We start from the raw sequence: 17872 nt of genomic DNA on the forward strand, positions 1-17872 counted from the left end.
GTATAATAAGTTCCCAGTATCTGGAGGGTCCAACTGGTTTTTTTGCATTTGTGGCCAACAGGACCACGAATTTAAAAGAAAAAAAATGGTCTCAAGAGTTGATAGGTCAAATACAATTAAAATTTTTTTAATTCGTATTAGGACCATCATCAGGAGCTGTTAGATCGAATAGGGTTAATTACTTTCAAAGAAAGAAGTAATTCTCAGAATTTTTATATCCCTATAGGCCTGTTTACCTCCTGAGATATTATAAAGCATTACAAGAACTGCTCTTTACCCAAACTGCAATTTTCCTATTTTTCCTTTTTGATATTCTGGATTCCTGCGGAATTTGGATACTTTTTCTTACTCCCAATTTTCTTAAGGCGTAAACAGGACCATGACTTTGAATGAAAAAAATCGCCTCAGATGCTGATTAGTCTAATCATGTTCGAATAATTTTTGAATGGCATCAATGAATTCCCAGAAATATGATAACCTGGAAAATCCGATTACGTCCTGAGAAAACTATGAAATTTTCAAAAACTTCCCTTCTCGCCAAATCCCATTTTCCCATATTTTTTTTTATTCCCAATTTTTTTTTTCTAAATTAATTTTCCATCAAAATCCCTCAAAGTTTTTAGATTTCCAAACCATTTTGTTGTTGTTGCATTTCATTAAAGAGTTCATGGCAACTTCGTATCGTACTCTGGGTATCGTTTAGCGAAGATGTTTCCGACGGGGAGCTACAAGATGTTGGTGAACTGTAGCGATGATGTGATGATTGTGATGGAGAGGTTTGAGATTGTTGTTGTTGCTGCTGCTGTTGGGAGAGTTGTTGTTGCTGATGCTGCTGTTGTTGTTGTTGCTGCTGTAGATGATGGGCCACCGAATGGGTTATATGCGATCTGGGATCTTCTGGTGTCCAGGTGCGGGCATATAATTTGCTGCCAGGATAACGATCGCCACGACGATACCACGATAAAGAATGGGCCATGCCGCCGGCTGTGGAAAGACAGAGAAAGGATATTATTAGATTTTTTTTAATTAAGGTTTTGGAGTTAAGCCGTTTTGAAAAGTTAAAAAGGAAGAAAGGATTAAAAAATTTAAAAAAAGTGTCAATTTTGGAAATTAAAAAACGGAGACTTAAAGGTCCCATCTCAACCCTGTTATTTTTGCCTGTCTGTCTCCCTAGCTATTTACAGGGAGGATTTTTTTCTCGAGTTGTTGTTGTTTTTGTTGTCTTGTTTGCAGTTTTATTTAATTTGAAAACACTTGAGAAAACATTAGTGTCTACATTACAATGCCATTAGTGGCCAAAATGACTGACGTTTAAAGTGTCGGAGATTTTCGCCAACAAACCGAAGGATGAGCAAGGAAAAGGGGTGGGTTTGTAATGCAAACAAAAGCCCTTATTGTTGCAGCTGCATGCTGTGCAGGGATTTAATTGTCTGCCGCACAAACACAAACATTTTCGGAAGCCAAGGGATATGTTCTGCCAACCAACCAACCACCCATCAGCTGTGAATCTTCCAATCAGAAATGGATAACACATTTTTGAAGGGTGTTGGCACTCTCTACTTCCCCTTGCACTTGTTTATTTTGTTCCTGCCCCGGCAATTTGTTGCGATGATGAAGGTAGACGAATTTATGCGGGTGTGAAACATTTTTGTGGCCACCTCTTCTGGAGCGCAAATAATTTCAGAACGGAAACTTGTACTCAAGAGCTTTATTAGGAGAGAAATGGGAAAATTTGGGGGAGGGGGTGTTGTTGTTGCTGCGAAATTAGCATTACAATTTGATGCTATTTTTCAGGGATGTGTTTCCGCATGTAACCATCATGTTCAGACATTTGGTTGTCACACACAAAATTTCAAGTGTTGCAAGTTGGTGTGAACAATTGCCAGTTGTGCGGAATCTATGTCCTTTGACAAGGATTATAAACTGAAAATACATTTTCATTCAACGAAAACGAAACAAAAAGGAAAAAAATAAAAACAAGGGGGAATTGTGAGGAGGAGGAGGTGGAGACAATGTTGCGTGTATTAACATCAATAACTCCCACTACCCACACCAACTTCCCACCTCAACCCTCCAAAAAAAATATTGGGTTTTTGTTACATTTTTTCCATTGAGGAAAACCAGAGCAAAGCTTTCGCCTATCTATCCTGAGGTTGTAGTAACCTGACATTATTGTCATTTTGTTTTGTCGTTTTTCTTTTTGTTAGGGGGAGGGGGGTTTTGTGAGCAGCTGAAAATTTTCTCACATGGTAATTATCTAGATGCCATATTCGTACAATACATATTTGTAATATATTATTACCTGACATGGCGGAATGACGTTCGAAACATTTGAAGGTTGAACTTTTTTTGCAAAAGACACGTGGAAATTTACGAAAAGGAAATGGAGAAGATTTTTTGATTTTTTTTTATAAAAATTAAGCGTGGATATTTTTTTAAAAAGATAGGCCTGGATTTCTTAAAAATATTTTTTCAAGACCTAAAATAAGAGTAATTTTTTTAAGAAATGGAAGTGAACTTTTTGAAGAATATTTATACCCTACACAACTATGTTGTCAGGGTATTATAGCTTTGTGCAGCCTTAAAAGTTTGTAACGCCGCGAAATATTAGTCCTAGACCCACCTTTAAGTATACCGATCGTCATATCTCAACTAGCTGAGTTGATCTAGACATGTGTGTCCGTCCGTCCGTCTGTCCATTATAATTTGTAAACACGATACAGGCCACAGTAAAGGACCAATCTTCACGAAATTTTGCATGTAGGATGGGTTCTGGCCAATGAAGACCCCTATTGTTTTTGGGAAAGATCGGTTAATATTTAGGGGATGAAATGGACCAAATACTAAATTTTTGTCGGTTTTTCGGGTCGCTCCAGAGGCCGCAATAATGGCCCGAACGTAATGAAATTTTGCATGGAGAAAGGGATCGGGCCAAAGAATAAACGTGCCTGTTTTGATAAAGAATGGTCAATATTTAGCGGGTCAAATAGACCCTGACTTTTGTGTGAAAAATGGCAAAATTTGTATTCTATAGCGTATATATTTACCCCTGAAGGACATAGACCCGAGAAGTCTATATTATATCCAAGAGGAGTGGTTGACCTTTAAATTAATACCAATTATATTGTTGTATGTGCTCGGATGTGGGAGTTACACCTAAATATTTACAGGCATCTCCGTATCCGTATATTATTTAGTAACCCATTATCACTCTAGAGCGCGGAACTATAGCGCTGATCGCTTTGAAATGTTCCATAAGGTTCCAGTTATAGTCAAGGACAACGCCTATAATTTTCGGTGATGGTCAGATAATACTTTTGGAATGAAGTGGACCGAAAACTTAATTTTTTGTGTTTTTTTCGAGTCGATTTATAGACCACAAATGAAAGCCGATCATCACAACACAACCCACGGTGAAGCGAATCTGGACAAAAGCTGTACTGAATACTCGTAATATTCGGAAAATATGTCAGTGTGAGGATATAATCGGGCAAGAGGATGCCAATATCACGAAATATTGCCCAGGCTCGGAATAAACATCCGCAGAAAATTTGAGTTCCGTGGTAGTTGTGTAGGGTATCGTATGGTCGGCCCCGTCCGACTATACTGCTTCGCTCACTGGTTTTACAATAAACCAGTGAGCAGAGCAGTATAGTCGGACGGGGCCGAGCATATGATACCCTACACAACTTCCACGAAAATATAACTCTCTGTAGTTCTATATTCGGAGTTTGGGCAATATTTCGCGATATTTGCACCCTCTTGACCGATATTTGCACCCTCTTGATATCAACAAATATTACTAATTAATATTTAGTAAAGCTCTTCTAATTACTTCTCCAGATTAACTTCACCGTGAGTTGCGTTGTTCGATGTTCGACTTTCAGTTGTGGCCTATAGATCGACTCGAAAAAAAATCACCAAAAAATTATGTTTTCAGTCCACTTCATCCCAAAATTAGTATCTGATCATTACCGAAAATTATAGCCGTTGTCCTTGTCCATACCTGGAATCTCATGGCAATTTTCAAAGCGATCAGCGCTATATTTCCGCCCTCTAGTGTGGGAATGGGTTACTAAATAATATAGGAATACGTAAGCACCTTTAAATACATACGACAATATAATTGGTATCAATTTAAAGGTTAACCACGCCTCTTGGATATACTATCAACTTCTGGGGTCCATGTCCTTCAGGGATAAATATATACGCTATAAAATACAAATTTGGTAATTTTTTTTTTGTTTTGACCCATTAAATATTGACCGATCTTTATCAAAACAGGCATGCTTATTGTTTGGACCGATCCCCTTCTCCATGTAAAAATTCGCCATATTTGGAACATAATTGCGGCCTCTGGAGTGACCAGAAAATCAGACAAAAATAAAGTTTTTGGTCCATTTCATCCCATAAATATTAACCGATCTTTAACAAAAACAAAAGGGGTCTTCATTGGCCAGAACCCATCCTACATGCAAAATTTCGTGAAGATTGGTCCATAACTGTGGCCTGTATTGTGCTTACAAATTATAATGGACAGACGGGCGAACAGACACACATGTCTAGATTGACTCAGCTAATCGAGATATGACGATCGGTATACATAAAAGTGGGTCTAGGACCAATATTTCGCTGCATTACAAACTTTTGGGGCTGCACAAAGCTATAATACCCACACAACATGTTGTGTAGGGTATAAAAAATAGAAGAATATTTTTACAATAAAAAATATGACTGGTTTTTTTTAAAGAAAATTTTTTAGAAAAAAATGGCGTATTTTTTAAAGAATATTTTTAGAAAATTGGTGGTAGGATTCTTTGAGAAATATGAAATAATTTTAGAAAAATGGGTGTGGAATTTTTGGACAAAAATTAGAAGATCCAAAGTGCTACAATCTAGTAAGATGGCAATGCTTTGCGACCCTCTTGATAAACTAGAGGTCAACAACTATTACTAATACTAGTATATGCGCGCAACTTCGTTAGCGAATGTAGGAAATATTTAAAGATGTATTAACATATTATTTTATTTTCACAGCAAACTACATTAACAATCCACACATTAATATCGACCATAAATTAAATTTGAGTAGCATTTAGTACCAAATTTCATGATTCGAGTTCTACAGGTTCATCCAAATCCAAATTTTCCCATTTAGCACTTATTATTTCCATAAGTACCCTCTTCAACCATCCAAAAAAACTTCATGCATACCCCGATCCTACACCCCCACAATAATTCCAAATTCAAATTGCAGGATTACAACTCTATTGGTTCATCCACAATTTAAATTGTACCAACTTTAGTACACAGTAGTACGAATTTCCAAAACTTCCTAAATACCCCAACCCCTACAATGATTCCAAATCCAAGTTTCAGGATTCCAACTCTATTGGTTCAACCACAATTTAAATTGTACCATATTTAGTACACAGTAGTACTCATCCCAAATCAAAGTTTCAGGATTCCAACTCTATTAGTGCACCCGCAATTAAAATTGTAACAAATTTAGTACACATTAGTACAAATTTCTAAAACTTCCTACATATTTCAATCTTACACCTTAACAGTTATCCTGACTCCAAATTTCATGATTCTAGTACTATTGGTTCACCTAAAATTCAAATTGTACCAAATTTAGTACCATTTAGTACCCATAAGTATTATTTTTTTAAATTGAATCCTGAACCTAATCCTACATCCCTACAATGATCCTAACACCAAATTTCATTCTTCCAACTCTATCGGTTCACTCAAATCCAAATTGTACCAATTATAGTACGATTTAGTATTTTTTGTACACATAAGTGAACACTTTCGACTAATCGATTAATCGACTTTTTGTTTTGTAAAGTCTAAAAGTCGAAGTCGACTTTTGATCTATGAGATAATCGTAAAGTCGACATTTCAAGATCGACTTTCGATTTTCTTCATAAATACTTGGCCAAAAATTGTACTTTCCGGAACTTTACATTATCTATTCACAATAATTTATATAAAAAATCAAATTTTTAGTCGATTTTGCAGAAGTCAGTTAAAGTCGAAAATCTATTTGACAAAATCGAAAGATCGAAAAGTCGACTGTATCTCCAAATTAAATTTGTACCAAATATAGTACCATATAGTACTTTTCGTACACATGAGTACACGCTTTCAAAACCATATCCTTAAATGACCCTACTTCTCAACCATAATTCACACTCCAAATTTAAAGTTTTTAGCGCTACAGAATTGTACCAAATTTAGTACATTTTCGTACTTTTCGGATAGTTATAGTTCCAATTTCCAAAAATCCCTTTGCTATTCTGCACTCCATGAATGCCCCTCAATCCAAATTTCAGAGTTCAAGCTCTACTGGTTCGCCAAATACAAATGGTATCACATTAAGTACTTTTTAGTACTTTTCGTACCGTTCTAGTACGAATTTCCAAAAACACAGCCTTATCAGTTACCTTTGGACCAAGAGTGACCCTCACCCGAAATTTCAAGATTCTAGCTTCAGCCGTTTAGTCTGGACGTTGATGAATCGTTAAATCAATCACTTTACTCTTTTATTAGTATAGATTCAGTACAGACTCCCTTCACTGTGGGTTGTGGTGTCATATTCGGCCTTCAATTGTGTAGCCTAATCATGGTCCATTTGACCCGCTAAATATTGACCGATCTTTATAAAAACTCGCGATATTGCGGCCTCTGGAGCAACCACAAAATCAGGCAAAAATAAAGTTTTTGGTCCATCCACCCTCTAAATATTTTATCCTTACCAAAAACAATAGGGGTCTTCATTGGCCAGAACCCATCCTACATGCAAAATTTCGTGAAGATTGGTCCATAACTGTGGCCTGTATTGTGTTTACAAATTATAATGGACAGACGGACGGACACACATGTCTAGATCGACTCTGTTAGTCGAGACGATCGGTATATTTAAACGTGGGTCTAGGACCAATATTTCGCGGCGTTACAAACTCTTGGAGCTGCACAAAGCTATAATACAGTGACAACATAGTTGTGTAGGGTATAATAAATTTGATTTTGACTCAGGATGGACCTTTAAGTTGATATCAATTATATTGTTGTATGTATTATTTAGTAAACCATTACCACACTAGAGGACGGAAATATAGCGCTGTTAGCTTTGAAATTTACCATGAGGATCCAGGTATGGTCAAGGACAACACCTCTAATTTTCGGTGAGGATCAGATAATAATATTGGGATGAAGTGGACCGAAAACTTAATTTGTTTGTGTTACATTTTTCAAGTCGATCTATAGGCCACAATTATAAGCCGAACAACGAAACACAAGCCACGGTGAAGGGAATATGTACAAGTAATAAAAATATGTCAGTGTAAGGAAGATTTGCTGTTGACCTCTAAGCGGGCAAGAGGGTACAACTATCACGAAATATTGCCCAGGCTCGGAATAAAAATCCGCAGAATGTTAGAGTTCCGTGGAAGTTGTGTAGTTGTATCGTATGGTCGGCGCCGTCCGACTATACTGCTTCGCTCACTGGTTTTTGTTTATTTTACAAAAAGAAGGTTGAACTCTGTCCACAGCAACCAAAAACTGATTTAAAGGATTTATAGCCGGAATCGAATCATTAATTATTGTCATGACGTCAAAATTTAAATGCAGCCATAGCTCGGTAAAAAATAATAGTTCGATAAAATGTGATGTTTTTGCCCCAACTATTTCAGTGATACAATAATTAACAATTAAATCGTTTTAACCCATGGTCCCCGCATTGCACGTTTTTTTATATAACAATAATGAAAACTCTTCATGTTCTCCTAATGCTCAGGAGCCCCACAAAAAAAAAAAAAACGACACTAGGAGGATCGGAATTGGATAATAAGAAATTAATTTTTAAGAGAGAAAATATATAGTCACTATAAGTTCCACGAGGTTGTTTATAATCAGAATCATTCCGAAAAAAGGACAAATTCTCAAAGGGGTTATTTCCAGATACAAGAAAGATGTCAGGGATTTAGAATTAGTCCATAATCATAAAGCCTTATAAAAAGGGCAATTAGAGTTCGAATTTTCTGAAGAGCCTTTTCCGTAATATCTACATGTTCCCGAATACGTAGAAGACATTTAAGGGGTATTCGGTAGTCTTACAACCTTCTGAAGCTCCTCTAATCTACACTATTTACGGAATCAAGTACGAATTGATTTGAATCACATTTGGAGATTCGTATAAGCCGACGGAATTTCTGCATAAAATCGGATGAATCGTGTATATGGTAACTATACCTTAATATGATTCAGTTTTTACACTTAGTTAGGAAGGTCTACTTGTCCTTTGTCATATATTGTCTCATGAGCCTGTCTTTGCGCTCATAGTACCCCGAATCGCTCATAGTACCGAGATCTCGAAACATATTTATTTATTTGTTTTTGGCAAAATTTAACCTCCAAACTTCCGAACGTAAAGTAAATTACGCCCACAGCAGCTGCACTGATCTTGTTGATAGGCTAATCGGCTAACGTACCACCTCCATATTTCTATGTCCCTCCATATAAAACAATAATCTAATCAAAAATTCCAAATATCCCGATAAACGATCTTCTCAAAATATTCAAATCAATTTGTTCTCTCTGAATAGAGAATATTGAAATGTTTTGTGCAAAATCACGCAATCATCATCATCGATGTGTACTTTGGTAATATTTTGATATTCAATCAATGTCAGGGGTTTTTGTAATGAATACCCAAAACATATGGTTGTGGCCATGGAGACACAAAATTTGTGTGGACAGACATTTCGATATCGTGATGAAGATGGTTATCTTAAATGTTTTGTGTTGGATAGTTATGAAAACCACAAACATTTAAGGGTGGTAGAGAGAGTAATGCACCAAAACAACAACAACAAAATCATCCTTAGTTGTTGATCATCACCAAGGGGTAATCATCAGCGGGCGAACCACATTCGTGACGATGACGATGGTGATTGCAAATAGTCCAACCACCCGATTTCGCTCGTCTCCTCGCCCCTCTATTTCTTCATTCATGGATGGTGATGAGGATGAACGGAAAAAACATCCGTCTGTAACTAATTAGAATTTTCACACTTATGGAGAAGCATACCTATCCGGATTACCACACAGACAATTTATATTTCCGACAATTTGTTGCAGTCGAAAGAAATTTCGCCAGATACGAAAATCGCTTATGGCCCGGTAGCCAAACGGCACTAAAACTGAAATGAAAATGTATTTCCACAAATTTCGTCATGGTCTTTTGGTTAATAATTTTTCTATTCAAAACGAATGGAAAGCTGACTGCACGAAGATCGATCGTTCAATTTATTTTGAAACACCCGAACTTTGTGGTAATTCGTTATGGTACAACAATGGAAGATAATTTAAATTTGGGGTCTGATTTCCCAAAAAGGGTTTCCAATTGTGAATGGATTTTTTTTTTTTGGAAGAAAAACTCATATTTTGTAAGCAATTTGAATATTTTTTTTTTCGAAAAAAAAATATATTTTGAAATGTCACAACAGAAATAAATTTTATTGTAATTGAATATTATTCAAAAATGCCAACTCAAATGGGATAAGTGGTTGAAGAAATATGGGATCGGGTTTTTGGGTTATTTGATTTTTTTTTATTTTTCTCCATCAGCAAAAAGACGATGATGTTTAAGAATATTTTTCAACAAAAATTTTTTTCGAACTTTCAATAGGTGCAGATTTTTAAAATATTGTTCTCGCCTTCAATAGCCCTGGATCTTCGAAAAAATTATCTTTAAAGAATTCGGAATCTATTGAAGCTTTGAAAATATAATTCTTTAAATAATCCAGGCATATTGAAGGTTCGAAAAACTATTTTTTTTAAGTCCAAACCTATTGAAGGCGTACATTTTTTTACAAAACAAATACAAATACTTACATCGATCTTTCAAAATTATCTTCTTTGGTGGCTCCTTTTGATATTTTCGCTTCAGCGTCAATCCCGGTTCATTGCCATTTTTATCCTTTTTAACCATTTCGCTAAGGAATGTGATATAACTTATGGCCAATTTCAAAGTATCCACTTTACTGAGACGTTTTTCATACGGCAATGTGGGTATATGCGATCTCAGACCTTCAAATGCTTCATTGATCGATTGCATGCGTCGACGTTCCCGCAAATTGGCTGCTTGACGCTGTTGCGCCACCTGCGAAGCGCATTTCATGCGTCGCATTTTGTGTGGTCGGCTGAAAATAGACGAAGGGAATTTTTTATTATTAAAAATACATTTAAATCATATTTTCTAATATTATTACTAACAATTGCTATTAACTAGATTTTTTTTGCAAATAGAGAGCAGGGCTTCTATGAGAGAGGCATTATGAAGTTACATTTAAAATGGCAACAAATCATACAACAAAACGGGGCATATTTGGCCCAAATCGGACATTCCGAAGCATGTTAAATAAAGTCCTAATCCCAATCTAATATGATATTCGAGAACTTTTTCTGTCTCTGTGAAAATGTTCCAGTAGTGGTCTTCGCAATGTCATTTTTTGGCGCCATCGAAGAAAGTTATATAAACGATCGAATTGTTTGTGTCTGCGCCAATTTCTTCGTTTCTAAATGGTCTAGCCGAGCTTTCAGACCGATGTGAAGGTATCATTCGGGTCTTAAAGTAGAAGAAAATTCTCATCGTAGAACATTCTAATGTTATGTATCCGTGTTGTCATAGCCCCTGTGTAAATGTATATTTGCTGTCATACCACTGAAGTGGCTCTAAAAATGGGCTTCAATCGTCTTGGAGGGTTTGTAATGAATGTTTTTCCAAAGACTTTAGGAATTCACCAAAGATTATGATTATTGGATCCATTATCGTTTGTCAATGGGAATATCAACCTGCATGTTTAGAAGGTTATTCTTTTCAATGATAGATTTTTTTATCAATGATTTTTTATAGAATATTTTTAAGGATCTAGAACTTATCAGTCTGCACTATTGTAATTTTTTTCCAGAATCCAGATTTATTTAAATTATTTTAAGATTGAACTAGAATATTTTCTATTAACATGAGTTTATCAACCTAAATTCATTGAAGACGATGGACCTCCAAAGAGGATTTTTTTTAATATTTTCAAGGACCTATGTTACAGTACGGTATTGCGAATTGTTCCTCAAGTACTTATGAATTTGTATTTGTTATACCCTACGACATAAGATGGAGTGTATTTTGTCATTCCGTTTGCAGCACCTCGAAATATACATCGAAGACCCGACAATGTATATACAGGGTGAGATGAAAAAAACTGCAAGCAACTTCAGACTGCTGTCATTTCTAAGCCACTCGTCCGACAGCTGTCAAAATTATTCCAGTGACAGCTGATTATATTGTTTACAAGCGTACAAAAGCATTTTGGTGAGAATTTTCCAGAAAAGAAGCAACATCAGTAGAAATGGTTCGAAAAGTAAATAAGCAACATGATCGAAACCCGCGTCGCAGTGGCCGAAAACAAATCGCAATATTCCATTCGGCAAATATAGAAAAATGAGTTCATGGCAAAGCCATTAAAATTCTAAAAAGTGCAAGAACTTACACCGCTACAAAAAGAAAATAGACCCAAAAAAGCTAAAGAGTTGCTGCGCTTGGCCGAAAGTGGTGAACTGCCGAATTTGGTTTTCTCCGATGAGAAAACATTCGTTGTCCAGTAGTTTGTAAACAACAAACAAAATGATCGTGTTTACTTGTCAAAGAGGTCAGCTGAAAATGTGCACCTTCGATTGGCCACCAAAACTCAAGCGCCGGCCATGGTGATGGTATGGTCCAATACTGGTCCAATTTTTAGGATAACTCTCCATATAAAGGTACTCAACCGTTTTCGATATTTTTGGTATCCGGCCGTCCGTTATGGACCAATCGTCACGAAATTTTGCATTTAGGATGGGTTCTGGCCAGAGAGGATCCCTATTATTTTTGGTAATGATCAGTTAATATTTTGGGGATGAATAGACATAAAACTTTATTTATGTCTATTTTTCTGGTCGCTCTAGAGGCCACAATTATGATCTGACTGTTTTATTGAAGATCGGTTAATATTTAGCGGGCCAAATAGAGCCGAATCTGTTAATATTTAGGGGATGAAAAAGACCAACAACCTAATTTTTTTCTGGTCGCTCTAGAAGCCACATTTATGACCTGAACACCACGAAATGTTACACCAGGAAGGGGAATCTGGCCAAAGAATAAGCATGAATGGTTTGTTGAAGATCGGCCAATATTTAGCGGGCCAAATAGAGGCGGACTTTTGTGTAAAAAATCACAAAATTTGTATTTTAAGGCATATATTTTTATTCCTGAAGGACTAGACCCGAAAAGTTGGTGGTATATCCAAGAGGTGTGGTTGCCCTTTAAAATCGATACCAATTATATTGTTGTATGTACTCGGATGTGGGAGTTATACTTAAACTTTACCGGGGTCTATGTATTCTGATTTTGTTTAGTATAACCATTACCACACTAGAGGGCGGAACTGTAGCGCTGATGGCTAGGGAATTTTGAATGAGGTTCAGGATATGGTTATCGATGATGATCAGATGATATATCAGGAATTAAATATACCGAAAACTTTATTCTGCTATTGTTTTCTAGTCGCTCTAGATGCCACAATTATAAGGCGAACATCACAACTTTTCCTGGAGAAGTCGATCTGAACTACTAATTCGAATGTCAGTCATGAACGGGTCAAATGAACCAATGTTTTCGGGTAAAATAACAAAAGTTTAATCTTATTCAATATTTTTGTTAACTTCGAAAAAACATGATCCGGAAAAGATGCCGCAGAGAAGCTGTTGACTTATAATCGGTGAAGAGAGTTAATATTGCGCAATACTACGCAGGCTCGGAATATTGATCCGCAGAAACTTAGATCTCTGTGGTAGTTGTGTAGGATAACATATGGTCGGTCACGTAACTGGTTTTATATATTTTACAATATTCCATGGTCCTAATATTCTGATATTTCTTTTTTCAAGGACCTATAAGCGTGATATAATTGAAGGATATTGTTACAGGATTTATCAACCAACATTTCATAGTTTTTTAAAGATTTTTTCCCAAAAAAATTTAAAAATTTTCCGCGACATTTCCTTGTTTTTCGATAGCATATTTTAAGAATATTTGGAAGGGTTGGCCTTCTTCCACAGCCTATCTTGAGTTTTTATTGTTTACATTAATTTTAGTGAAATTAAAAAAAATCAAAACATTTTTTTAATGTCCTACAATGGTTATTTTTGTGAGAATTTGATAAAAATTCTAGCTGAACCGGCAAACGTTGCCTTGCCTTCAAATTTTGTTTCCATTGCAAGTCTGGTTCTGGTTGTAAATTCATGGCAGATTTATATTTCGAAGAAGAATGAAAGGTGCACTAAATCGGCAGCAATTATTCTTCAAATACCGATTTCTGAAGCAGAATATTGCGCAATCAGTCGGACAAACTTTACACAGAAACACTCCTCACACCCAATAGAGCATACATAAAGTTTGGTCGAATTCGGAGCAGTAGTTCTTGAGTTACGCCCCATAGAACATGTAAGTAAAGTTTGGCCAAAATCGGTGCAGTAGTTTTTGAGTTTAGCGATCACGAACATACTCGTAATTTTTATATATATAGAGATATAGATAGAAATTTTCTAAAGATCCAATAACCTTAAAAAGAAAGGTCCTGTTTAGGAATATTATTATTTCAAGGACTCAAAAATCTTAAGGAATATTTCCTCAAAGACCCACGGCACAAAATTTTATGTAATAGGTAGTTCCGAGGACATTTCACCCATACTTTTGCAGGGAATACTTTTCAAAGAATCCATGAACCTGAATAAGATTGGTGCGTTAGCCTGGCATGTTTACGAAATTTTTATTTATAGGACTTAAAACTGTTTTTTTAAAACTATGGGTCTAAAATTTGTATGGAATATTTTCCTAAAGCCCCCGAGACAGAATTTCTTTATTTAAAACAGGGTCCGAGGACATTTCCTTCTTAATTTTCCAGACGATATTTTTTTAAGAATCCATGAAGAGTCCGTTAACCTGACATCTATAGGGATATCTTAATTTTAAGAACTAAACCCCATTTATACCTTTCAGCATTAAATTTGTACGGAATATTTCCCCAAAGTCCCGAGGCACAGAATTGTATTTAATAGAGAGTTCCGAGGACAGTTCACCCTTTATTTTAAGAACCCATTAAGAGTCCGTTAGCCTAACATCTTTAGGAATATTTTTATTTCAAGAACTTAAAACCATATTTTAAACCTTTGAACCAGAAATTTCTATGAAATATTGAGGACCTTTCACCCATAATTTTGTAAAGGATCTTTTTTTCAATTTCCGGCATATTATCCTTTTTTATAAATATCGTGCACTTACGTTTTCTCCGTATTCTCCTGATCGCTGTTGAAGCCGCTGCTATAGGCATCATCATCATCGGTATCCGTGCTATTATCATCGCCAAAGAAAAATTCCGAACTCGATGATGAGGAACCATTTGTGGCCTGGGAGCCTTCAAAAAAGTGACGGGCCATAGTTGCCTCCAAATCGAAATTATCCAAAGAGAACATGATGAGATTTTAATCAGATTTTATTTTTTCTATGATGATGACGATGATATTGACACTATTAATTAATTTCACTTGTAATCGTATATCGAACGGGTGTATTGGGAACGTGTGTGCGGCACGTGCTCCAGATGACTTTTGATTACACTCAGGGGACACCAGACAACAACAAGTGTTGAACTACAACAATTGTTGTTGATTGTATTTTTTCACCAAAAACTTTGAAGGACCTGCAGGGTAATTCCACTTATCTCTGCCAATGATATCCGTTTTGAATGATTTATTGTTTTTGTATTGAAAACATTGTTATGTTGGGGTCTATTGATAGGTATGTTGTAAATTATTCCAGAAAATCACACATCGAGATAAGATAACCTCAAAATTCGAACAATTTTCAATTTATTTTCACTATTTTTTATTATTTAACTTTTGTTTCCCTTTGTTGATTTTTTTTTCACTTAATTTCCCTTTTTTAATATAATTCGCTTGTAACCGATTTTCTTCCGATTTATTTGTTTACAAATGAAAAAAACACTGTGTTAATTCTTAAAACGTGCCATCAATTATGCCGCGGCACATGACCACTTCAAGCTATGGCCCTTTTGTTTGCCCTTTTCAAAGATATTCCGCACGTATGTCCCTGTTTGCGTTGGCGTTTAACACTTAACTCCCGTGAAGTGAATATCCGTTTCTCGTTACACGAACTTCCTTCCTGCCTTCCGTTTGTCTGTACGTTTCGATAATAAGTGGCCAACACACGGCACCCGACATCGTCCTTATAGTCGTGTTTGGGTTTTTCGTTAATTTGTAATCACAAGGGGCAAAAATAAAACAACAAACAAAAGGGGAGGAAAACCTCCCCTATTTCGAGTTACCATTAGATAGTAGTAGGGCACATACACACGAGATGGCAACCCCCATTTTTTGGCAATGCCTGGCATGGCAAACGGTAAAAACTTACGGACAGTAAATCCACAGAGGGCGGAGTTTATCATAGACTAAAGAGCCAATCAGAGACGAGAATTGATTTGGCCCAGTTCAATGGGGGACGCAATGGGATTTTGGGGGCATTTTTTGAGTTTCGGAGAATGCGGAATGATGGCTAAAACTTAATTGCATATCTGTGTATGTCTAATATTAATTTGTAAAGGAGAAATGTTTAACAATTTTTTTTTGTGTTGAAAACTTATGTATATTACGGAATTAACCTGAAGAGAATTTAAATTTCTGCAATGGAGAGGATAACCCAGGAAACAATTTGGACATTTTTATACCCTTTACCACACACAGTGGTACAGAGTATTATGTCTTTGTGCATATGTTTGTAACAGGCATTAGGAAACGAGATAGACACATGGTTCCTTTTGAGAATATGCATAGAACCACTTTCTGAGTCGACGGACGGACAGACGGACGGACATGCATACGTCCGTCTGTCTGTCCATGTTCGGATAATAAGTGCTGGTCGCCTTTATTATCCGAATTGGATGAAATTTGGCACAGCACATTTATTTGACCCGGGGACGAACCCTATTGAAATTGGGAAAAATCGGTTCAGATTTAGATATAGCTCCCAAATATATATTCGTCCGATTTTTAACAAATGGTGCACCAAAGAGTCAAATTTTGTCCGAAGATAGAATAGACTAACGTATGTCAAGTTTTATTGAAATCGGTTCAGATTTAGATATATCTCCTATATATATCTTCGTACGATTTTTCGCAAATGGTGCACCAAAGAGCCAAATTTAGGCCGATTGGCATGACATTTTGCACAACGTACCGAAGTTAGGATAGACTAACGTGTGCCAAGTTTTATTGAAATCGGTTCAGATTTAAATATAGCTCTAATATATATGTTCCTCCGATTTTTAGCAAATAGTGCACCAAAGAGTCAAATTTAGGCCGATTGGCATGACATTTTGCACAACGTACCGAAGTTAGGATAGACTAACGTGTGCCAACTTTTATTGAAATCGGTTCGGATTTAGATAGAGCTCCCATATATATGTTCGTCCGATTTTTAGCAATTGGTGCACTATAGTTTTAAAGAGTGTCCGATTGGCACAACATTACGCGCAACGTATCGAAATGGGTCTGGGTTAACCCTTATATAGGGGCTACCCGAAAAATTGGTCCGATATTAATAATTTTTAGTGGAGACATTTGGTACGTGGACCAATAAAGCTCATCTTCCGACCTGCAGACAAGAGTCATCTTTATTAAACATTTTGGGGATCTATCTCAATACGTTTAGTCGCTAGATTGATTACAACAGAAAGACGGACCTGCATAAATCGTCATAGAATTTTACGCTGATCAGAATATATATACTTTATACAAAATTACCCGGTTGTTGATCGTTAGGTTAAGTCGGTTCAAATATAGACACAGATCACATATTTAACTTAGTCGATTTTCATGTCAATGGTCCTTCAAAAATTCAACGTCTGTAATGATGTATTTCTTGAATATAGCCAAAGTGGTGAAGGGTATCACATAGTCGGCCCCGTCCGACTTTACTACTTTCTTGGCAGCCTTCTAGGCATGGATTTATTAAAGATTAATTTTTATAGCAGCCTTCTTGGCGTGGATTCTAAAGAACATTTCTTTCACTGTCATTTATTAAAAACTTATTTTGTGTCAGCCTTCAAGGCGTGGAATTTTTAAGGAGTAATTTTTTAGATGGCTTCTAGCCGTGGATTTATTAAGGAATAATCTTTTGGTAGACTTCTAGGCGTTGATTTATTAAAGAATAATTTTCGAGCTGACTTCTAGGCGTGGATTTATTAAAGAATAATTTTTTAGCAACCTTCTGGGCGTGGATTTATTAAAGAATAATTTTTTGCAGGGCTTCTAGGCGTGGATTAAAGAATCAGTTTGTGGCAGCCTTCTAGGCGTGGATTTATCAAAGAATCATTTTCGAGTAGACTTCTAGGCGTGAATTTATTAAAGAATCATTTTGTGGCAGCCTTCTAGGCGTGGATTTATTAAAGAATCATTTTGTGGCAGCCTTCTAGGCGTGGATTTATTAAAGAATAATTTTCGAGCAGACTTCTAGGCGTGGATTTATTAAAGAATCATTTTCGAGCAGACTTCTAGGCGTGGATTTATTAAAGAATCATTTTGTGGCAGCCTTCTAGGCGTGGATTTATTAAAGAATCATTTTGTGGCAGCCTTCTAGGCGTTGATTTATTAAAGAATCATTTTGTGGCAGCCTTTTAGGCGTGGATTTATTAAAGAATCATTTTGTGGCAGCCTTCTAGGCGTGGATTTATTAAAGAATCATTTTGTGGCA

General features: G+C 36.2%; 1 protein-coding gene across 1 annotated transcript; it reads right to left on the bottom strand.

The window, feature by feature from the left end:
- Nucleotides 1–619: 619 nt before the first annotated feature.
- On the bottom strand, nucleotides 620–14577 carry LOC133327622 (pancreas transcription factor 1 subunit alpha-like). The gene is made up of 3 exons (XM_061536148.1): nucleotides 14387–14577; nucleotides 9904–10211; nucleotides 620–984 (listed from the first exon to the last, which is right to left on the bottom strand). Exons 1-3 carry the CDS (start codon nucleotides 14575–14577, stop codon nucleotides 620–622), a joined length of 864 nt encoding a protein of 287 aa, XP_061392132.1.
- Between the last annotated feature and the right edge of the window lie 3295 nt (nucleotides 14578–17872).

Source organism: Musca vetustissima, unplaced genomic scaffold (assembly GCF_032173495.1).
Source record: "Musca vetustissima isolate MV318-11 ecotype Yass unplaced genomic scaffold, APGP_CSIRO_Mvet_v1 utg29834, whole genome shotgun sequence".
Classification (NCBI taxonomy): domain Eukaryota; kingdom Metazoa; phylum Arthropoda; class Insecta; order Diptera; family Muscidae; genus Musca; species Musca vetustissima.